The sequence below is a fragment of the Ursus maritimus genome, unplaced genomic scaffold, assembly GCF_017311325.1.
Source record: "Ursus maritimus isolate PB19 unplaced genomic scaffold, ASM1731132v1 scaffold_23, whole genome shotgun sequence".
Classification (NCBI taxonomy): Eukaryota; Metazoa; Chordata; class Mammalia; order Carnivora; family Ursidae; genus Ursus; species Ursus maritimus.
Genome location: NW_024424786.1, coordinates 32,473,008 through 32,497,611, shown reverse-complemented (window position 1 = coordinate 32,497,611; position 24,604 = coordinate 32,473,008). Strand labels below are relative to the sequence as shown.

The 24,604-nt window shown below is 35.7% G+C and overlaps 2 protein-coding genes across 2 annotated transcripts; both read left to right on the top strand.

The window, feature by feature from the left end:
- Positions 1–3,950: 3,950 nt before the first annotated feature.
- Positions 3,951–4,883, top strand: LOC103666174 (olfactory receptor 4C11). Its single transcript, XM_008694200.1, has one exon. It carries the CDS (start codon positions 3,951–3,953, stop codon positions 4,881–4,883), a length of 933 nt encoding a protein of 310 aa, XP_008692422.1.
- An 11,648-nt stretch (positions 4,884–16,531) lies between these two features.
- On the top strand, positions 16,532–17,834 carry LOC103666027 (olfactory receptor 4S2). The gene has a single exon (XM_008694059.2). It carries the CDS (start codon positions 16,899–16,901, stop codon positions 17,832–17,834), a length of 936 nt encoding a protein of 311 aa, XP_008692281.1. The 5' UTR covers positions 16,532–16,898.
- The last annotated feature ends 6,770 nt before the right edge of the window (positions 17,835–24,604 follow it).

Below are 24,604 nucleotides of genomic sequence, written 5' to 3'. Positions count from 1 at the left end.
TTTATTTAAAAAGTCCTAATTCATTTTTCCATAATGGTATCAGGAACCGTGTTCTGGGCACTAGATCACAAGATAATCATTGTGTTTTTTTGTTTGTTTGTTTTGTTTTTTGTTTTTTAATTCTAGTTAAAAGACATAATTGATGGTCCAAATAAAACCCTTAATTGCAAAAACAGATCACCTTTTCCCCATAATCTATTAATACATATTGACAATTAAGTTCTTTATAACAGTTGGCTCATGTGTCTTAATCAAAAGGGAATTGACACTTTAGAGAATGACCTTCCTCAGACTCCTATATTTTGCATCACTCATGTTTAAAAACTGCTGTGGGAAAGGCAAAAGAGAAGGGTTTCTCATTCAGAATTCCATGTGAGAGTTGATTTCAGAAAGTGTGGGATGAACCCAGGACCCACTTCATCTTCTGGCCTGCAGGCGAGAACCTGAGCCTCAGTGACATCAGAAGGGATCAGACAGAATTTTAGAAACACTTTTTTTTTTTCTTTCTTACACTCATTGAGCCGAGAGTGGCCAAATCACCTTGAGAAGAAAACAGGACAACTGAACATCCTACCCTTTGCATAAGCTTTTATCAAAACTGGTAAGATTTGTGTTGGGGATTAACTTAGTTTTATTTAATACTCAGAGAAAATTTATCTGATCAATGCCACAGTGTGCATCCAACATACAAAAGGCACTTGTGGAAGGATGGAAATTTTAGGGAATTTTCTAGTAGTTATTTACAATCAAAACTGAGAAGACAGAATAAAAGAAATGCACAGCAGCTCTTGGTGGAGAGATAAGCAAATAGAAATAATATCGATTTCAGTGTTTCAGGAAATGCTTCGTGGAGATTATTATTTTACTTTGGATGGAGTAGGCTTCCTTTTTCAGTGGTAACTGAGTATTGAATAGGACTGAACACTATTGGATTGTATCAATAGGAAATTCTCTTAATTCTTTCATTCACTTTATGAATACTTATTAAATATGTACATTTTTTTCTAGATGCTTAAATTCAACAAACAGATAAAAATTATCTTCCTTATGTTGCTTTGATCGAATGTATGCTACTCATATCTATTACTATGTGAACTGTACAAATGTCTTAGTCTGTATCTCTAACAGGTAGATAAATAGATTAGATAGATAGTTGGATAGATAATAGATTGATAGGTGGATGGATGGATGGATGGGTGGATAGAGATATAGATACATATCTTGTTTTATAATGCTTCATTGTCAGAAACAACAAACATGTTTTCATTTTTTTTGCTGAAGAGTTGGACAAAGACCATATGTGGCAAAGTCCTAAGATGTAGGGGAACCTGTATGATTGGCAATGTGGTTGGGGCATGATGTGGCAGAGAGGCTCGGGTCTAGAACTGTCTCTACAGCTGACTCACCCTCTTACACAGCTATTTAAATCTTATTCTAGCCCTGGAAATCTTGCTGTCCCTGCAATCTATGTCAGAAGACAGGTGTTATGAACAAGTAATATGCCAAAGTGATTAACAAAACATCTACTAAGAGAAGATTTAAAAGCTTTATTTTTAATGCAGCATGATTATGACATATTTGCAACTACCAAAGGAATTTATTTTAAAAGGTTAGTCATCCACCAAACTTTGATTCCAAGAATGTAATTTCCCCACCCCAAATACCCTGCGATCTCGGTACTCTTAAATACAACTAATTGATATGAGTCCATCTGTGTGTGCGATATTATAGTACACTTAATGAAAACATTACCATCCTCAGCAGACAGTCCTCAACTCTATCACTTTTCAACATATTTTAGAAACCATTGCATATATATCCACTTCCTTTTTTTTTTTTTAGTTTTTATTTTTTTGATGATTGAATAAAACCATCCTTGACTCATTTAGCTTCCTTTCTGATGGGCATTGAAGTTGTTTCTTACCTTTTGTTAACATGGAAAGGACTATTGTGATTGTTTTTGTGCCTGTGAGTGAGATTACTTATAGCGAATGGAATCACTAGACCTGTGTCTATGAGCCATTGAAGTATCATCAACGCTGAAAGTCTCTCCCTGAGAGATTGCAGCCCTTTAAACTCTTACCAAGCATGTGGGATCAATTGTTCCCCACATCATTTTCAGGACTGTTGGTTAAGAGACATTTATCATAAAGGTCACTTTGTTAATCTAATAGGTGAGAAGATATATAATTTGAATTTAGTTGAATGTATTTTTCTGTGAATGAAATTGATAATCTTTTCACGTTATTTTTAATAAGAAGTTTCTTTTGAAATTAGTTCTTTTGCCCATTTTTATTTACACTGTTTTTTTTTTTTTTTTTTTAAGATTTTGTTTATTGATTTACGGAGAATGAGAGACGGGAAGCAGGGGAGTGGCAGATACCATGCTGTCTTGGTGATCACAGCTTTGTAATATAGCTTGAAGTCAGGCAATGTGATGCCCCCAGCTTTGTTTTTCTTTTTCATCATTCCCTTGGGGATTTGTGGTCTTTTCTGGTTCCATACAAATTTTAGGATTTTTTGTTCCAGCTCTTTGAAAAACGTCAAAGGTATTTTAACAGGGATGACATTGAAAGTGTAAATTGCTCTGGGCATGATAGACATTTTAACAATGTTTATTCTTCTAGTCCATGAGCATGAAAAGTTTGTCCATCTTTTTGTGTCTTCCTCAATTTATTTCATAAGTGTTCTGTAGTTTCTAGAGTATAGATCCTTCACTTCTTTAGTTAGGTTCATTCCAAGGTATCTTATGGTTTTCGTTGCTATTGTGAATGGAATTGATACCCTAAGTTCTCTTTCTACGGTTATATTGTTAGCATATAGAAAAGCAACTGATTTCTGTGCATTGATTTTGTATCCTGCCGCATTGCTGAATTATTGTGTGAGTTCTAGCACAATGTTGAACAATAGTGGTGAGAGTGGGCATCCCTGTCATGTTCCTGATCTTAAGTGAAAAGCTGTTGGCTTTTCCCCATTGATATTTGCTGTTGGCTTTTTAGAGATAGAATCTTAAGCAGGCTCCATGCCCAGTATGTCGTCCTGCATGGGGCTCCATCCCACAACCCTGAGATCATGACCTCAGTGAAAATCAAGAGTCGGACACTTAACCGACTGAGCCACCCACCACCCTATGCATTGTGTTTAGAAAGATTAATCACTGAAATCAATTTATGTTTGAGAAAACTATGCTTGTTCTGGATTACATGTTGTAAATATATTTAAATGCCTTGGCACTTACGCATTTTCTTGGACTACTATTTGGAAAGTACATGTGATGAGGACAGAAAAGGATTTTTTCAGTTTGATTTACATAAATAAACTTAGTGTCCTTCCTGTTTCTACCTTTTACTGAACTCAGGGTATGGAACACTCAAGAACATAGATTTTAAGAATTCTATTAAAAAGTTTCATATATGACTTGGAGCTTCTGTGGCTCATTTTATAAATCCTTGGTGCTTGCAATAACATGAAATTTGAAAGAATAGTTTGATTTATGCCAAACATTCTCTAGTTATCCTTTATTTTAGTCCCAGTCTTTCCTTGTGTCTTAAGAAAATATGCAGAAAGCAAGAGTTTACTCCGTTTTGCAACATTCTCACCCTAATAGGTCCTTGCTGTAAATGAAAAAAGACATTCAGCTCAGAAAGATAACCTCTCAATCCAAATACCCAAAATTAATGTTTTCTATGCCTGAAGAATCAGATATTTTTTCATTATTGATATATTTCATTGTTTCCATTAGCAATCAGCTGTATAGTTTGTAAATAAATATTATGATTTCCACTTCATTCAGAAGAAAACCACACATAAGGGATTAACCACTGGTAAATGTCACGTCCATGATCAAGCATATGGATTTGACCTCCAAATGGAGTATTCATTGCATAATATTGTTTTTCTTTGCAGATTAATTATTTTTAACCTGCGCTATCTCCTCTTTGCCTGAAATAATGCAGCAAAATCACAGCGTAACTGAGTTCATACTGTTAGGATTGACCCAAGATGCTACGACACAGAAAATGGTATTTGTAATCTTCTTCATTTTTTATGTGGGAACGGTGGTAGGGAATTTGCTTATTACTGTGACCATAAAGTCCAGCAGGACACTTGGGAGCCCCATGTACTATTTCCTATTTTATTTGTCTCTTGCTGATTCCTGCTTCTCAACTTCCACAGCCCCCAGACTAATTGTGGATTCGCTCTCTGCAAAAAGAATCATATCTTACAATGAGTGCATGACTCAAGTCTTTGCCCTACATTTCTTTGGTTGCATGGAAATCTTTGTGCTCATCCTCATGGCTGTGGATCGTTATGTGGCCATTTGTAAGCCGTTACGTTACCCAACCATCATGAGCCAGCAGGTCTGCACGATCTTGATTGGTCTTGCATGGATGGGATCTTTTATCCATTCTATTGCCGAGGTTATCCTGGCCTTGAGATTGCCTTTCTGTGGACCCAATCTGATTGATCATTACTGCTGTGATTTGCAGCCTTTGTTGAAACTTGCTTGCATGGACACATACATGATCAGCCTACTCTTGGTGACTAACAGTGGGGCCATTTGCACAAGCAGTTTAGTGATTCTGATGATCTCATACATTGTCATCTTGCATTCCCTGCGAAACCACAGTGCAGAAGGGAGGAAAAAAGCTCTCTCTACTTGCACTTCTCACATCATCGTAGTAATCTTATTCTTTGGTCCATGTATATTCATATATACACGCCCCCCAACCACTTTCCCCGTTGACAAGTTGGTGACTGTATTTTATACCATAGGGACCCCATTTCTCAACCCATTCATCTACACACTGAGGAATGCAGAAGTAAAAAATGCCATGAGAAAGCTATGGCGTATCAAAATCGCCTCAGAAAGCAAAAGATGAATTGATGGTTTTGGTTGATTCCTTAATCTGTACAGATATCAAATATGATGGCGTATATCCTCACTTGCCCAATGCACTCTGATATAATGCACTTGTATTCCATAATTTTTACTATACTTCTGCCCTCAACCTGCCCTGGTGTCCATATTTTATAGTATCAGGACCCCTTTTCTCAACCCACTCATCTACACACTGAGGAATGCAGAAGTGAAAATGCCATGAGGAAGCTCTGGCATATCAAAATCACCTCAGAAAGCAAAAGATGAATTGAGGGCTTTGGTTGATTACTTAATTTGTACGGATATCAAAGATGATGGTGTATGTCTTGACTTGCACAACACATCCTCATGGAATGCAGCTAATTTTCTTCGTTTTTCTGTACTTCTGTCCTCAAACTAGTAGCTTCCCTCACCTGGTTCTTTATTTTCTTGAGAATTCAATTCTGACATTGCAGATTATGAAATATTCCTCACATCTGTCTACACTTTGGTTTGATAAGAAGAAAATATTTATATATTCACAACTGTACAATCATTGAACATCCATAAATTTAAAAAAAAGCCTATTGTCTATGACTTGTAATTCTTTCTATAGCACATTTCAAATAAAGTATCCTGCTTTTTCGTGAACATTTTCAGGGCAAAGGATCTCACTTTGTGTGTCAAGAAATTCTTTTCATTATATTGTTAGTTTATCTTTAGAAGTTGCATACTGGGGTGTCTTTGTGTGTGTGTGTGTGTGTGTGTGTGTGTGTGTCTGTGTGTCTGTGTGTGTGTACATATAATGTATTTCTTAAACAATTTTTCTTATTGTTTCCTTTGACTATTAAGATAACTGAGGCATTGTGTATGGGGTTTTTTAAAGGTAGTATCACAAAAGCCTGGAGATATTCAATTAATTTGTATGATTGGTATGTAGGAGCTACAGCAATAATGTATATTTTCAAGACTAATTATGAATTTAAAATACACCATAGAGACAACAAATTTGCTGAGATTGAGTTACAGAAAGGTGACCCAGTTTGAAGGAAAAAAAATGTATATTATTTCATTTACGTTGTGTTGTATCAATGGAATAAAAGAAAATACCAGAGGCATTCAGAAATACTCACTTGACTTATCTCTAGTTAATGGGGTTAGAGTGAACCTATTTTTGCAGGAGGAAGCCACTTCGTTTCTCTGTTTGTCCTTTCCCAGTACAGTGGTAGTGTGGACAAGTTAGAATTGCCAATAGAATTTTGTTGCTCATAGTGAACAGAGCATATTAGCACCCATGACTTGAATATGTGCCTGCCAAGGGTTATATCTTGAATTTTTAAAACCTACTGATTTCAGAGAGTACAAAAATGCAAATTCAAAGGGATACATGCACCACGATGTCTAGCAGCACTATCTATAATATCACAGCTATGGACACAGCCCAGTGTTATATATATAATAGAATATTACTCAGCCATCAAAAGTAATGAGAGCTTGCCATTTGCAATGACAAGGATGGAGATAGAGAGTATTATGCTAAACAAAACAAGTCATTCAGAGAAAGGCAAATACCATATGATTTAACTCATGTGGAAACTAAGAAAAACTACAAATGAGTATAGGGAAAATGAGTGAGGGGGGGGCAAATCAAGAAACAGATCCTTAACTATAGAAAACAAACTGATGTTTACCAGAGGGGAGGTGAGTAGGATGACAGGTTAAATGGGTGGTGGGGATTAAGGAGGGCACTTGTTGTGATGAGAACTGGCTGTGGTATGTAAGTATTGAATCACTAAATTGTACACCTGGAATTCATATTACACTCCATGGTAACTAACTGGAATTTGAATAAAAACGTTAAAAAATATGTAAATATAAAAAGTCATTACTTTCTGTGTGTTCAAGGACACCACATCCTTAGTAAGTGCTACAAGATTCCTTATCATTTTTAATGTTGTTTTCCATTATTTATCTGGAAAACTTTTTCAATACCAATACTTTCCTCCTGTCAAAGATTGTTTTAAAATAAATTCACTAAATATGTTTGTGTTTTCACTACTTTTTGCTTTCTGGGATATTATGAAGTTAGTGACTGCACTAGTGTTCCAAAGTTGGCCATTTCTCATACAAAAATATACATCTTTTTCAGTTCTACAACTTGATTTTTCTGATGTATGTATAGTGTGAAAAGGTCACCACCATCTAATTAGCACATCTGTCTTCTCTCTATAGTTACCATTCTGTGTGTGTGTGTGTGTGTGTGTGTGTGTGTGTGTGTGTAAGAAGATTGAATTTAATATCAATCCTTTCTACAATTTCACATATACATTATGGTGTTGTTAATTATAGTGATCATGCTGTATCTTAGATCTCTAGAGTTATTCATTCTATTTAACTAAAACCTTGTACCCTTGGACCAACTTCTTTCCATTTCCTCCAAACCCTGTCCCCTGGTAACCACCATTCTACTCTCCATTTCTGTGAATTGAACTATATCATTTCCACATATAAGTGAGAGCCTGCAGTATTTCTCTTTCTCTGTGCCGCTTGTTTCACTTAACATACAGTCCTCCAGCTCCATCTATGTTATTGCAAATGGCAGAATTTTTCTCTTTTTAAAGTCTGGATAATACAGATCTCACATTTTCTATATTGATTCATCAGTCAAGGATGAGGTTGTATCCACACCTTGGCTACTGTGAATATGATGCAACGAATCCAGAAGTGCAGATGGCCCTTCATGTTCATTATTTCAGATCCTTTGAACATATACCCAACAGTAGGATTGATGGATGGTAGTTCTACTTTTAATTTTTTGAGGATATTCTTTTCCAAATAAGTGTACCAATTTACATATCCATCAATAGTATATATGGGATTCCTATTCTCCACATTTTCACCAACACTTTTTATCTCTTGGCTTCTTGACAATCGTCATTCTAACAGATGAAAAGTGAAGTATTGTGATTTTGATTTGCATTTCCCTGGTGATGAGTGCTGTTGAGCACCTTTTGATGTACCTGTTGGCCATTTGTATGTCTTTTGAAAAATGTCTGTTCAGTCCCTCTGCCTATTTTGGAAAGGAAGGAAATCTCCATAGCATCTGCTCAATTTTCCTGTGAACCTGAAACTGCTCAAAAAAATAAAGTCTATTATTAAAAAAAAAGATGTTAAGAAGAGAAAATTGAATTTTGGACAAAAATCATTTACTTAATTACTTCAGAAGAATATAGAAAATAAGGAAAATAGGTTACAAAGGGGACAAAAAAGTAGACTACATTAAGATGAAATTACTCAAAAAAAAAAACAAAACAAAAACACAAAACACCAAATACATTAAATGCAAATACACTGCACTTGAAAGGCAGAAGTTGTCATGATAGAATAATCTTCAGCACGGAAGAATAACAGAACAATGATACACACATCTGTATGATAAATCCCAGAACAAAGAGACCGTACACTATGAGTAAATGCTTTGATTCAATTTACATGAAGTTACAGAATAGACAACACTAAAACAGAGTGATACAAATCAGGACAATAGTTGCATCTGAGGGAAATAACTGAGAAGGAGCATGACAGAATTTTCTAGGTTAATGAAATTATTCTAGATCTTGAATTTGTAAATCGCTGAGTACTATGAGTATATACTTTTATCAAAATTCATCAAACCATATACTTAAAGGTCTGCATTTCATTGTATGTAAAATTTATCTCAAAAAAAGAATTGTATTTAAAAAAAAATTACCAATATCTCTAAGTACTCCACCCCCCTCAAATACCTACCAAATATAGTGACCATTTTCAGAGAAAAGTAGCAGAATAGTGACTGTCATTAAGAATTTCATTCTATGATGTACAAATATTTTATTGGAAATAAGTACATCATAGTGACTTTGAATAGCACCTTAGACTTCACCAAAATGAAAAATGTTTGTACTGAAAATTATGTCATCAAAAAAATGAAAATCCAACCCAGAGATTGGGAGAAAAATACTTGTGAATCATATATCTGAAACAGAACTTGATTTCAGATTCTATAAAGAACTTCTACCACTTAATAATAAAAAGACAATAACCCAAATAAAAATTGGCAGAATATTTGAATAAACATATCTTCACAAAAATATACAAATGACCAAAAGAACATGAAAAGATGTTTAACATGATTAGGTAATAATAAATGCAAACCTCAGCCATAATGAGATACCACTTTACATCCACTAGGATTTCTAGAATCAAAAAAGACAGACAATAACAAGTTTTAGTGAGGTGGTGGAGAAATTGGAGTTCTCATAAATTGCTGATGGTAATGTAAAATCGTGCAACCACTTTGGAAAACAATGTGGCAAATACTCAAAAGGTTGAACATATAATAACAATGACCTAGCAATTCTAGCCTTAGGAATCTACCCAAGAGAAATTAAATGTATATTCACACAAAATCTTGTACATCAATGTTCATAGCAGCATTATTTATAATAGCTAAATGGGGAACAATCTACATGTAATCAATTGGCAAATGGGTAACTTATATATTCATAAAATGGAATGTTGCTTATCAACAAAAAGGAAAGAAATGCGGATAACTAGCCACAATGTGTATGAAACTTATGCTAAGAACATTATGCTAAATGAAAGGATCAGGTTAAAAAAGAAAACATACTGTATTATTACTTTTATATAAAATGTATTGAAAAGCTATTCTGTAGTGAAAAAAGTAGATTATGTGGTGCTGTGTGGCACAGTTGGTTAAGCTTCTGACTCTTGACTTCAGCTCAGGTCAGGATGTCAAGATCCTGGAATCTAGTGCCAGGTCTAACTCTGTACTCAGCACAGAGTCTGCTTAAGATTCTCTCTCTCCCTCTGCCCCTACTCAAACAATTATAAAAAAAAATCTAAAAAAAGAAAAAGAGAAAAAGTGAAAATTACTGATTTTGGAATTAAATTTTGTGGTTGTAAGACACTAATGTTTGGCTTAGTGCTATTTCCAAGTATATAGCAGTAGGTAATTTACACACCTCTTAAGTTCACACAAGGCAGAAAGTAGAAGATAAACGCTCAAATTTCAGGGGACTGTCACTTAGGTAGAGTTCTTAAGAGTCCTGTGGCCTGCAGGATGCAGAAATTACCTCAATCAAAAAAAGAAGTGTTTTCTAGTCCCATCTCCTAACAGAAGGAGAGAGACACAGTACTTTATGGGTCTCTAAATTTGGGAAGTAACATACACTGTCTGTAGGATGCTACTTCAAATCTTTTAATATTTGACTATAAAGATGACTAGTTTTCAGGCGTATCCACTGCCAAGGGCAAATCAAGAAAGAATCAAATCCCTTTGGGGTGAAGGTGAATGTCACCTGACCAGTCAAGCAACTAGAGCTAACAGCTGAGGGTGAGGCAGATCAAGCATGACATCCAGATATTTATGTGTCACCCAGAATCCTCCACTTCTCTTCCTTGTAGCCAGAGATGTCTTAGCAATGGTCTGCATTTCATCATGATAATAACAGACCATAGGTAAAAAGAACTGTGCAAACTATTCTCCATCTTTAAGTCACTTGTGATCCTGAATTGGCAGGACTTTGGCTCACATTCATGTGGGCACTTCTGAAATCCTACCCACAGATATTCCCTGTGGCTGCTGAGGTAGTAGATACTGTGTGACATGATTGAACCTAATACGCCCAGTGGCTTTTCCATCAAGCTTGCTTCCTGCTATAAATGTCCCCATTACTATTTGGGACTGTGTCCTTTCCTACAACTGCATGAAGTGTCCAGTGCCATGGCCAGATGGTAGTGCAAATGGCCCAGTGTGGGGTGAATTTTGGCCAGTCGGAAAGGAAAGTCAATGGATAATTTCCCCCCTTTGTGGCTATTTACAGATTGGAAAAGGAACATATAGCCTCGCTTAAAAGTTCCCGTGAGATCAAGAAATCAGCTGTGTTAAGTGATGAAACTAGTCAGGGGTAGGCCGCTTATAAATTCCAAGAGTAGAAACAGGTAAGGGTCTGGCATTTCGGACATTGTATGGAAAAGGAAGAAGGAGGTTTGATGACAGTAGAGAAGAAAAAGAAAGGAAAACAGAATGAGGAAAAAAGAAAGAGTAGGAATAGGAGAGGAATAAGAAAGAATATTAGTGTTCGAGAGTCAACTTCAATGGCTTACACTTAAAAAGTAGAAGAATGTATAGAAATGCAACTGATTTCTGTACATTGATTTTATATCCTGCCACGTTGCTGAATTCCTGTATGAGTAATGAGATAGAAGTAAGAGAAATAAAGGAATCAATCCCATTTACAATTGCACAAAAACCCATAAGATACCTAGGAATAAACCTAACCTAAGAGATAAAGGATCTGTACTCTAGAAACTACAGAAAACTTATGAGAGAAATTGAGGAAGACACAAAGAAATGGAAAAACATTCCATACTCATGGATTGGAAGGTTAAATATTGTTAAATTATCTATGCTACCCAGAGCAATCTATACATTCAATGTGATCCCTATTAAAATAGCATTGACATTTTTCACAGAGTTGGTACAAAGAATTCCAAAATCTGTGTTGAACCAGGAAAGATCCCAAATAGCCAAAGGAATGTTGAAAAAGAAAACCAAAGCTGGTGATATGAGAATGCTGGACTTCAAGCTATATTACAAAGCTATAATCATCAAGGTTGTGTAGTACTGGCACGAACATAGACACATAGATCAATGGAATAGCCCAGAAATGGACCCTCAACTCTATTGTCAACTAATATTTGACAAAGCAGGAAAGATTATTCAATGGAAAAAAGACAGTCTCTTGAACAAATGGTGCTGGAAAAATTGGACACCCACTGTACAAAATGAACCTGGACCATTTTCTAACGCCATACACAAAGATAAACTCAAAATGGATGAATGACCTAAATGTGAGACAGGAATCCATGAAAATCTTAGAGGAGAAGACAGGCAGCAACCTCTTCAAACTCGACCACAGGAACTTCTTGCTAGACATGTCTCCAAAGGCAAGGAAAATAAAAGCAAAAATTATTGGGACTTCATCAAGATCAAAATTTTCTGCACAGCAAAGGAAACAGTCAACAAAATGAAAAGGCAACCTACAGGATGGGAAAATATATTTGCAAATGACATATGAGATGAAAGGCTAGTATCCAAAATCTATAAAGAACCTCTCAAACTCAACACCCAAAAAACAAATCATCCAGTTAAGCAATGGCCAGAATACATGAACAGATATTTCTCCAAAGAAGACATACAAATGACCAACAGACACATGAAAAAATGCTCCACATCAGTTGGTATCAGGGAAATGCAAATCAAAACCACAATGAGATACCACCTTACACCAGTTAGAATGGCAAAAATTAACAAGACAGGAAACAACAACGTTAGCGAGGATGTGTAGAAAGGGGAACCCTCTTACACTGTTGGTGGGAATGCAAGCTGGTACAGCCACTTTGGGAAATAGTATGGAGGTTCCTCAAGACGTTAAAAATAGAGCTACCCTATAACTGAGCAATTGAACTACAGGTATTTACCTCAAAGGTGGAGACGTAGTGAAAAGAAGGGGCACATGCACCCCCAGTGTTCATAGTAGCAATATCCACAATAACCAAGCCATGGAAGGAGCTGAGATGTCCTTCAACAGATGAATGGATAAAGAAGATGTAGTTCATACATACAATGGAATATTACTCAGCCATCAGAAGTTATGAATACTCACCATTTGCACTGACACAGATAGAACTAGAAGGGATTATGCTAAGTGAAAAAAGTCAATCAGAGAAAGACAATTATCATATAGTTTCACTCATATGTGAATGGGATAAAGAACCATAGGGGAAGGGAGGGAAACCTCAGTGGGAAGAAATCAGAGAGGGAGACAAACCATGAGACACTCGACCCTGGGAAACAAACTCAGGGTTACAGATGAGAGGGAGTTAGGGGGATAGGGTAACCAGATGATGGGTATTAAGAAGGGCACGTGTTGTGATGAGCAGTGGGTATTATATGCAACAAATGAATCTTTGAACAGTATATTAAAAACTAATGATGTACTATATGTTGGCTAATTGAATATAAAAAAATATAACCTGAAAAAGAAATAACCCTACCAAAAAATTTTAAAAACCTAACTATATGTCTTATGTTTAAAATTTCTTCGATAAATGTAACAGGAATAAAAAATTAATTAATTAATTAATTAAAATTAGGAAATAAGGGAAAATTTTTAAAAATTAACAAGTTGAGGGGCTCCTGGGTGGCACAGCGGTTAAGCGTCTGCCGTCGGCTCAGGGCGTGATCCCGGCGTTCCGGGATCGAGCCCCACATCAGGCTCCTCCGCTATGAGCCTGCTTCTTCCTCTCCCACTCCCCCTGCTTGTGTTCCCTCTCTCGCTGGCTGTCTCTATCTCTGTCAAATAAATAAATAAAATCTTTAAAAAAAATAAATAAAAATAAAAATTAACAAGTTGAAAAGACATCTTGAAATTAAAGCCCATTGTTAGTTGTCTATTGTGGTTCTGAATATGGAGGGAGACTTTGGGAGAAAGCTTTTCCCCAAGGTCACTAACATTTTGCATCATTCTCTTAAACAGTCCTTATAAGAAGTAGAGAAAGCAGCATTTATTGCCAAATACGCTGTGAAAGCGCAGATTTCAGTAGGTAAGAGACAAAATCAGGAATGACAAAGATCTGACTTCTGCCAGCCTTTGAGTTTTGGGGGTCAGAGATTCTCTGATAATAATTATTCACAAGGCACTTCTTACAGCATCAGTCTATTGTGGATAGCTGCAACCATTTTATCTCAGAAGAGATGGAACAGTAAATCAAAATTGAAGCCGTGGACATACTGGTGAGATTTTTTCCTTCTAAAATCGAAATAAAAATGATTATGGAAGAAAAGGGAATTAAATAAAATTGCTATATTTTGAATAACTAAAACATAATTACAATATACTAGTCTCAGAAATAAGTGGAGAATAAAATTATTAAGATGATGGTTAGATAATAAAGTGCATTTATACATGATTATAAAATGGTTGGCATGATTGTGAACAAGAAAATACCAATAATTTCAAAAGAAATTGACATTGTCATGTTTGAAATGCTCAGAAAGTGGAGGAAGAAATTCTTTGAGATTGGTCTTAATTCAAGGAGTAATAAGAGATCCCCTAGGACCCTATAGATTGAATAATGGAAGCACAATATCCAGGCTTGTGTTTAAATGCGGACTTTCTTCTAGATGAAAGCCAAATAACATAATTAACAGTTATCAAAAACTACTAGTCTTCAGACCTCTTAAACTGAAGGGCTCTCTCAGGAAAAATAGTTGTGTATTTACTTCATTTGTTTGTGTTAATTCAGAGGCACAGACAAAGGAGAATGAACATATAAAAGCAGGACAGTATTCTTTTTTTTTTAATAATTTTTATTTTATCTGGACAGTATTCTTGAGTCAAAACCTGTATTATTATTACTATTACGAATTTTACCATTGACATTATCATTATTTCATGCCATATAAGATAAGGCACACTTGTAATGACTACTGTATCAACCATAATACACAGATCTGAGAATATAAAGCCCTGTAGTTTCCAGAAAGCTGGAAGACCAGGCACCATGTTGCTGCAAAGGGACAGCTGAGCACAGAGTACGGTAGAGCTGTATGTGCTACACGGACAGACCTAGAGGGGATGTGGTCTCAGACAGAAAGGTCCTAATGATGGCCTAAGACACTGTGCAGTGCCCTCCTAACCTACCCCTAAAAGAATCATTTACATCTGGGGCTCAGTTTGAGGAAGAATCAAAACTATTGCACATACTCCCTTCCACACCTACATTCTGGTGAACTCACTTGAGCACCTGAAGTGCCAGCATTGAGAATGCATCCAATATTGTCCTCTTCCTAAATCCATTTACAATATTTCCCGTGTGGATTTCCTCAAATATCTAGTGCATCCTGAGTGGGAGACCAATATAAACTAGCATGAAACCTAAAGAGTAAAAGGACAATGAAGGAGTTAGTGAAATTAAGGACAGAGTTCTTCCTTTTCCCCCCCTCCTTTTGAATTTTTCACTTTTTTAGTTAACAGGAAGATTTTTAAAAGTAATTCCTGAGGAATTCTCAAACACTGAGTCTGAAGATGAGAAACCACCCAAGATTCCACTTCCCCTCCTTTCAAATCCAACATGTCTTGATATGTCTCCAGTAGTTCTTTTCATTGTTTTATCTTATTTTGTCTCTACCTCTTCATAAGGGTTTCATGGCTATTTCAGGCTGCCAGAATGGATTTAGTTTCCTAGTAGAAATAACTGCTCATATGATAGATGGTAATGAAACTGAAACTTTCTCATTTCACAAATGGGATAACAGAAGCCTCATGAAGCTAAAGGGTTTATCTAAAATTTCAGCACCACTGTCTCAGAAGGAGACAGGTAAAATTATTGTCCTCTTTCTAACTATACCCACCACCTCTTGAGTATAAGAGCTTGATATCAAATAGGGAAACATAAAATCATTTACTCAAAGATTATTCTCTTCCTTCCTTCTTTCTCTTTCTTTTTTCTTTCTTTCTTTTTTCTTTCTTTCTTTTTTCTTTCTTTCTTTCTTTCTTTCTTTCTTTCTTTCTTTCTTTCTTTCTCTTTCTTTCTTCTATTATGATATGTTAGTCACCATACAGTACATCATTAAGTTTTGATGTAGTGTTCCATGATTCATTTTGCATATAACACCCAGTGCTCCATGCAATATGTGTCCTCCTCAATACCCTTCACGGGGCTAGCCCATCCCCCCACGCCCCTCCCCTCTAAAACCCTCAGTTTGCTTCCCAGAGTCCATAGTCTCTCATGGTTCATCTCCCCCTCTGTTTTCCCCCTTTTCATTTTTCACTTCCTTCTCTTAAGGATCTCCCTGCTATTCCTTATGTTCCTCAAATAAGTGAAACCATATGATAACTGTCTTTCTCTGCTTGACTTAAAGAAGATGTGATCCATATATACAATGGAATATTACTTAGCCATCAGAAAGAATGATTACCCAACATTTGCATCAACATGGATGGAACTGGAAGAGATTATGCTAAGTGAAATAAGTCAGGCAAAGATCAGAGTATTCTAAGATAACCTGCAAAGATCACCCACACTCAACTATGTGAACACACATGGCATTATTCAGAAGGGAAAATATGAGGACATGTTTTTGTTTCTGTGACAAAAATAAGATGAGCTTTTCCAGATATATAAAAAATACCATATCCCCCAATACCGAATTATTTCAAAACTGATTCCTTTATACAGAATTAGAACTTCTAAATTTGCATCAACATGGATGGAACCGAAGGGTATTATGCTAAGTGAAATAAGTCAAGCAGAGAAAGAAAATTATCATATGTTATCACTCACATGTGGAATATAAAGAATAGAGAGAGAATCATAGGGGAAGGGAGGGAAAACTGAATGGAAGAAATCAAAGAGGGACACAAACCATGAGAGATCTGGACTCCAGGAACCAAACTGAGGGTTACAGAAGGGGGTGGGGGATGGGGTAACTGAATGATGAGTATTAAGGAAGGCATGTGTTTTCACGAGCACTGGGTGTTATATGCAACTAATGAACCCTTGAACACTACATCAAAAACTAATATATATTGGCTAATTGAACATAATATAAAAAATAGATTAATCAATTAATTAAAAAAAGAACTAAATTTTGAGAAACAAATAAAAAAACATTAAAAGGTGAAATTCTTCATTAGATGTGTGACTTAGAGAACTTGCTTTATGTCTTTGGACTTTGTTTCCTCATCTAACATGAATGAATGGACTAAATATGAAGGTAAGATGATCAAAATGTATACCCCTCAATTTTTCTAAGTTTGTATCCCAAGAAGCAGTAAATATCTGTTTTTACATTTCCAACTACTATAATTCTCCATTTATTTTGAGTCATAAATACCTGTTCCTTGTTATGTTTTCCTTTCAGATAATTTCATTGTCTCTTGGGAATGTGCTGTGCTAGACTAATTCCATGGAAAAAATGAACAATGTAACTGAATTCATTTTCTGGGGTCTTTCTCAGAACCTGGAGGTTGAAGAAGTTTGTTTTGTGGTGTTTTCTTTCTTCTACACAGTCATTCTTCTGGGAAATGTCCTCATCATGCTGACTGTTTACGTGGGCAACCTTTTTAAGGTTCCCATGTATTTCTTCCTCAACTACTTGTCTTTTGTGGATATTTGTTATTCTTCAGTCACAGCTCCCAAGATGATTGTTGACTTATTAGCCAAGAGCAAAACTATCTCCTATGTGGGGTGCATGCTGCAACTCTTTGGGGTACATTTCTTTGGTTGCACAGAGATCTTCATCCTTACCGTTATGGCCTATGATCGTTATGTGGCCATCTGTAAACCCCTACACTATACGACCATCATGGACCGGGGCAGATGCAATAAAATGTTGCTGGGGACCTGGATAGGTGGGTTCTTACACTCCATTATCCAAGTGGCTTTGGTAGTCCAGTTACCCTTTTGTGGACCCAATGAGATTGATCACTACTTTTGTGATGTCCACCCTGTGCTGAAACTTGCCTGCACAGACACATATGTTGTTGGTGTTGTGGTGACAGCCAACAGTGGTACCATTGCTCTGGGGAGCTTTGTAATCCTGATAATTTCCTATACCATCATCCTGATATCCCTGAGAAAACACTCAGCAGAAGGCAGGCGTAAAGCCCTCTCCACCTGTGGCTCCCACATTGCTGTGGTTATCATCTTTTTTGGCCCCTGTACTTTCATGTATATGCGTCCTGATACTACCTTTTCAGAAGATAAGATGGTGGCTGTATTTTACACCATTATCACCCCCATGTTAAATCCCCTGATCTATACACTGAGAAATGCAGAAGTAAAGAATGCAATGAAAAGACTGTGGGGCAGGAGGGTTTTCTCAAAAGCTAATGGCAAATAGTTGAAAGTAACAATTTAACTTAGATGATCTTAAATTTTCTCATCCTTTCAATAAAGACAGTAATGACAACCTCATAGGGTTTTTAGAGGAAGAAAAGACACAAGAACACTTTCTACACATCTGAAGTATTATTATCAACATTATTATTATATTCGTTTTAAATATTCCGTAAGTAGATAAATTTTCTGAATGATCCAGGCCAGAGGAATCTTATTAAACTCAGAAGCTCAGCATGATCAAACTCAGCACCATTGTTTTCTCCTCCTTATTTTGGTCTTTCTGCCATTTTCCTTACATTGAGAGTCTACTACGAAGAATTTAAGGCCATTGTCTAGCAATTGAACTGTGTTTGAGACATACTGAGCACTCAATAGGTAAATGTTGCATGCTGGAAACTAAACCTAGCAAGACTGCAGAGGGAGGGGGTGGTGAGTGCAGGATGTGAAAGAGATTAAATAAGCTTAAAACACAAAAGATCTGTTCTCATCCTCTGCTCTAGGGAGAAAGTTTTCTATTCTCTAAGACTCATTTTCTTTACCCAAATAGTAAGGAAAGTGGGGGAAAAATATCTCTAAGATCCCCATTATAATGCTAACATTCCATTCATATGCTTCTGCTCACTGACTGATCTTGCCTTGTCTGTAACCAGTGGTCTCCAATTAACATAAAGTGACTGGAGGGAAAAACTAAGGAAATTGAATGAAAACAAAGACAATTGTGATGAGTAGGCCACTTGATTCAATCAACAGGGCAAATACAATACACTAATGCTCAGCTGGGAAACTGTATTTCCTCCAATGTTTGAGCCAAGAAGCTTTACTGAATACAGTGAGCCATTCATCACACATCTCTCCTTCACTTCATGCAATCTGAGCTTTATTTTTCAATATAACAAATGAACATATCACTGATTATCATTTTCACTGTTTCATTTCCTTTTGCACAAATCTAATTATTCAAGTGACTGCCTATACCTGGGCAAGTGTTTATGGTGGAGTGTGTGTGTGTGTATAGACTACATTAAGAACTGTACATAGAGCTTTAAAAAATTACCTCAGATGTGGATGTATTCAAAGTTAAAGATGAGAAAAACCAAAGGCAGCACCGTATCTGGATTAGAAGTTATAATTAAGAAACCCTGGCCCTGGAACCACGGAGCCATATTTATTGTCCCAGCTTGGAATGTCAGTGGACTTCCATTTGCTCAGTTTTTAATGATGATCAGTGCTGCTCCAACTAGTTTGATCATGGGACTCATTGGGAGAGACTTTTGAACAGATAACAGTATCTGTGTTGAGAGTTTCTAATCTGTTAGGCCATGGTGAAGGGGTATTCAAAAATCTATATTTCTAACACGCTCATCTCATAATTGTTATATGACAGTAAAACACATCTGAGCACTTAGATTTGGAAACAGAGACTGGATGATACTTGGTGCTCTTAGAGCACAAGAGGTCTATGAGTCAATGAAATCCCAGGAGTCCTACATTTGACTATATGTTCCCGCCTGTTCTACTAGCTGACGCAAAGGGAGCTAAATTTGAACTAAATTTAGAAAACAGTGGAATACATGAATATTATTGATTTGTATCTTTCCTCCACAACACTCTTTTATTCATGTCTTTGCACTAATGTCTTGACTGCCAAGGGACATTAGTTCCATTGAAGGTCTGACATCCTTAAGAAGGTAAAAGCTGACAGATTTATTACACTCAAAGACAAGAAAGCAGGTCAAATGAAATAGTATTCGAGTTTCTAACAATGGCTTTATATATTTATTTCTGTTCACAATAGTTCCTCAGGGTCAATCCCAATCAGAGGAGCTCAGAGAGTCTCCTCTTGGATCCATGGAAACAGATGACCAAAAATCATTAGAACCCAGACTCTCCCCAGTTTTAGTCGGGGTGAGTCTGGTTTATACTATTCTATTTCATAGACCTATGATCACAACATAGGCTGCTACCAATGGAGTTTTATAGTTTTTGTGGTTTTACACCCTTACTGTCACAGCATGACAGATATGACTTTCATGAGAACCTTCATTTTCCAGATGAAAAAGTCAGCTTATTTCATAACAGAAAACAATAAATTGTGTCTCTCTATGTCTTCCTACCACTGGTTATACTTCTGTCTCAGAAAATAGCAAAAACATTTTTAAACATGTTTTCTTATACTGCTCAATTTAATATGTAAAGAACTATTTTTCATTCATGTTCCTCCATATGTCATCCCTGAGAGAAGAGACAGTTTGAAAACCACTCATAGAAAAGAATATAGATTTTAGAAAAATAATTTAGAAAATCATTAAACAAACAAACAACCACCATCCACAAAATATTTCCATCATAAAGTCTGAACAATACCAGGATGTTCACACTCACCACTTATATTCAACATTTTACTACAGGTTTTTACCAGAGAAATCAGGTAATAAAATAAATTAAAAACATCCTTTTAAGAAAGGAAGAAGTAAAACTACCTCTATTCACAAATAACATGATCTCATATATAGAAAATCCTAAAGAATCCATTAAAAAATTAGAACTAATAAATGAATTCAAAAAAGAATTCAAAAATTCAAAAAAAGATAAAAAATCAGCATACAGAAATCAGTTGCATTTCTATACACTAACAACATACTTCCTGAAAGAGAAATTAAGGAAGTGATCCTGTTTACAATAGCTTCCAAATCAATAAAATCTTAGGATTAAATTTAACTGAGAAGGTGAAAAGCTTGTAGACTGAAAACCATAAGACAATGAAGAAACAGATTGAAGAATACACAAACAAATGGAAAGCTATTCCATGCTTATGGATTAGAAAGATTAATATCATGAAAATACCCATATAACCCAAAGCAATCTATAGATTCAATGCAATCCTGATCAAAATTCCAATGACTTTTTTCACAGGAAGAGATAAAACTCTCCTTATTTATCTCACACAAATCACAAAATTAACTTGGAGTGAATGAAAGACCTAAATATAAGACCTAATAAAAATAAACCTCCCAGAAGAAGATAGAGGAGAAAAGATTTTTGACATTAGTCTTCCAAAGCATTTCTCAGATTGGATAGAAAAAAGAAATGCAGGCCACAAAGTCTATAATGAACAAATAGGACTATATTAAACTCAAGAATTCTGCACAAAAAAGGGAACAGTACATTGAAGGCAGTGTATAGATGGGAAAAATATTCATGAAACATATATCTGATAGAGAGTTACAAAATAATAAAATAAACCAAAATACACAATGAATGCATACAGCTTAATACCAAGTAAATTAATTAATGAAAAATGCAATTAAAATTGGGCAAAAGATTTGAATAGCCTTTTTTTCAAAAAAGACACATGAATTGTCAAAAGATATATGAAAAGGAGCACAACATCACTACCAGGGAAATGTAAATCAAAACCAAAATTGAATATCACCTCACACCTGTTCAGATTGTTAGTACAAAACAAACACGAGAGATAACAAATGTTAGCAAGAATATGAGCAAAAGGAATCCCTTATACAATGCTGATAAGTATGTGAAATGGCATGGTCATTATGGAAAACAATATGTTGAGGCTTCAAAAAATTTTTAAAAAAATAAAACAATTCTACTTCTGGGTGTATTCGAAAGACTTAAAATGAGTATCTTTGGGACACCTGGCTGGCTCAGTCAGTAAAGCATGTAGCCAAGATATCAATAGATGAATGAATAAGGAAGATAAGCATTATACCGCCAGTAAAGAGAAGGAATTCCTGCCATTTGCAATGACATGGTAAATTTGGAAAGCATTATGCTGAGTAAAATAAACAGAAAGAGAAAGACAAATACTGTATGCTATCACTTATAAGTAAAATCTATTGGAGGGAGAGAGAACAGTTAGAGAACTTATTCTAGCTAAATAAAAGATTTATATTAAGCTCCCATAAACAACGCTGTGTGGTATTGATGTAAGGTTAAGCATATAGGTCATTGAAACAATAGATTGACCGTAAAAATAGACCTAAATGTGTGATTATTTAACAAAAATGTCAAGGTAATTCAGTGGGGGAAAGAACAGACTTTTTTTCAACTAAGTATGCTGGGTCAATTGGATATCCATCTGAAAAGAAAATGAACTTCACTACTATTTCAGACCATACACAAAAATTAACTCAAAATGAGTCAGAGAGTTAGATGCTAAAAGATAAACCTATAAGAATACTACAAAGAGTATTTTTAACATTAGGATAGATCAATATTTATTGAATATCACAAAATAAGCATGGACTATAAGAAGAGCTGCAAATAGAAATTTCTTAGTATTTTAACACTTTTCTTCATTGGATGTCATCTCTTTAAAAATGAAAAGGCAACACACGGACTAGGAAAGAACTATATATATGGACACACACTTATATATAAACATTTTATAATATATACAATTTTATACATAAATTATATATAAATATATATTTTATATTAATTTTATATGTAAGCCATCTATATGACAAAAAGACCTAGATCTAGAATAAAGAACACTTACAGTTTAGTAATAAGAAGCCCAGAACTATTATTTTTAAATTGTACAAAGGAATTTAAAAGAAATTTCCAAAAATAAAAAAAGATATACAAATGGTGGGTCATAAGGTAGTTCTACTTTTAAATTTCTGAGGAAACTCCATACTGTTTTCTAGAGTGAAGCACCACATTGCATTCCCACTGACAGTGCAAGAGGGTTCCCCTTTCTTCCCTTCCTTGCCAACATCTCTTGTTTCTTGTATTGTTGATTCTAGTCATTATTGCAAGTGTAAGGTGATATCTCATTGTAGTTTTGATTTGTATTTCCCTAATGATCATTGCTGTTGAACATCTTTTCATGTGTCTGCCGGCCATCTACATGTCTTCTTTGGAGAAATGTCTATTCAAGTCTTTCTGCCCCTTTTGTAATTGGATTACATGTTTTTGGGGGTGTTGAGTATTATAAGATCTTTATATATTTTAGATGCTACACAACCTACAAATTGCACTACTATTTATCTGCTCAAAGAATACCAAACTACCAAAATACCAATTCAAATGGATACATGCACTCTGATGATTCTAGCAGCATTCTTTACAAATAGTGACATTATGGAAACAGCCCGATTATCCATCAAATGATGAATGGATAAAGAAGACGTGAGATACACATATGAAAAATGAAATTTTGTAATTTGCCATGGCATGGATGGAGCTAGAGACTATTATGCTAACTGAAAAAAGTAAGTTAGAGAAAGACAAATATCAAATGATTTCACAAACATGTGAAGTTTAAGAAATAAAACAAACCAGTATAGGATGGAAAACTAGAGACAGAGATAAAGAGGAAAACCAAGAAACAGACTCTTACCTCTAGATATCAAAGTGATGGTTTGAGAAACCATAATTTGTTTTAACTTCTGCTTAAAATGTGTGACGAGAAAGTAATTGAAACTGATTCTCAGTGAAGGAACAAAAAGCTTACCTTGATAATTTTCCTGTTCTCAGCAAGATTTCATCATATGACTGAGAGCTGTTCATGTTATTTTTCTCTTTCAATTAATTTACTTTTTGGTAACATTTCATTATGAAAAGGTATTTTTAAAAATATGTGGCTCCATCTACACACAAAACTTCAGGATAAACATATTCCATTTATTCCTTCCATCCCTCACTTCACTAACCAACAGAAATTTCTTGAGCCAAGGAATATATCAGACATATTGATGGTTCCTCGGCATTCAGTGGTAAATAGAAAGGAACCTGGGTCTTGCCTTCACAGAGCTTCAGATCCACTGAAAGACACCCAGAGGGGAGAAGATAATGACAACACTGTGTTATAAATGATAAGGGTGCTATGAAAGCATGTTTGAGGGACACACAACAAAGACTGGAAGTTCAGGAAAGTTTCCAAGATGAAAGGATATAAAAAAATGAAACCTGAAACTTGAAATGGAGTCAGCAGTGTGAATATGCACCTAAGTTGAAGTAGGAGCATTCCTACAAGAGAGAATACATAACAAAGGCCAACGTGTGAAAAATCAGTATTCAGAAAACCTCATGAACTCAGTGTGGCTTTGGTTGTTAATTCATCTATTCAATCGACAGTTTTTTTTTATAGAACTTTCACGCTGTTCCAAGCAATATGCTAGACAAAGAGCTTATAAAGGGTATAGAGCAGGATATGAATCTGGAGAGACAGGAATAGAGAAGATGAAGAAGAGTCTCGTGATCCTATTAAAGCTTACTGCTAAACACCATGGGGCAAACGCTGGAAGGCCTTTTGTATCAGCAAGTGATGCAGTTTGATTTGAGTTTGACTTGATAACTGTATAGGTCATTAGTGTGGGAAATGGATCAAAGGGAACAAAAGTGACATTAGGATGTTACTGAAATGAGTTTGGTGTGAAAGGATGGAGGTCTGAGGTATGGTGGTACCAGAGAGGATGCAGAATGTGGTTGGTACTGCTGTGTCCAGCTCCACTTCCCTTTAATTCTGCAATGTCCCAGCTGTTGTGTCTGGGCTCCTAACAGCTCAGAGCTCAAGGCCCCATCTTCTCTGTACATTTGCTCCAGAACAAAATCATATGCTTTGCCCACCATCCCAGGACCCAGGAGGAACCAATGAACAACAGGCTGGTCGCTTTGCCTCAGTCTAGCATTAAAATGTATACCCTAGAGTTCTCATGGATACAGGATGAAGCCAAAAACCAGTACGGACCATAACCTTCTTCCTGAACTGTAGTCAACTTCCCACAATCCTTGTCCTTAAAA

Excerpts from the sequence above, each read along its gene's own strand:
- LOC103666174 (XM_008694200.1), top strand. The coding sequence starts at position 3,951 with ATGCAGCAAAATCACAGCGTAACTGAGTTCATACTGTTAGGATTGACC.
- LOC103666027 (XM_008694059.2), top strand. The coding sequence starts at position 16,899 with ATGGAAAAAATGAACAATGTAACTGAATTCATTTTCTGGGGTCTTTCT.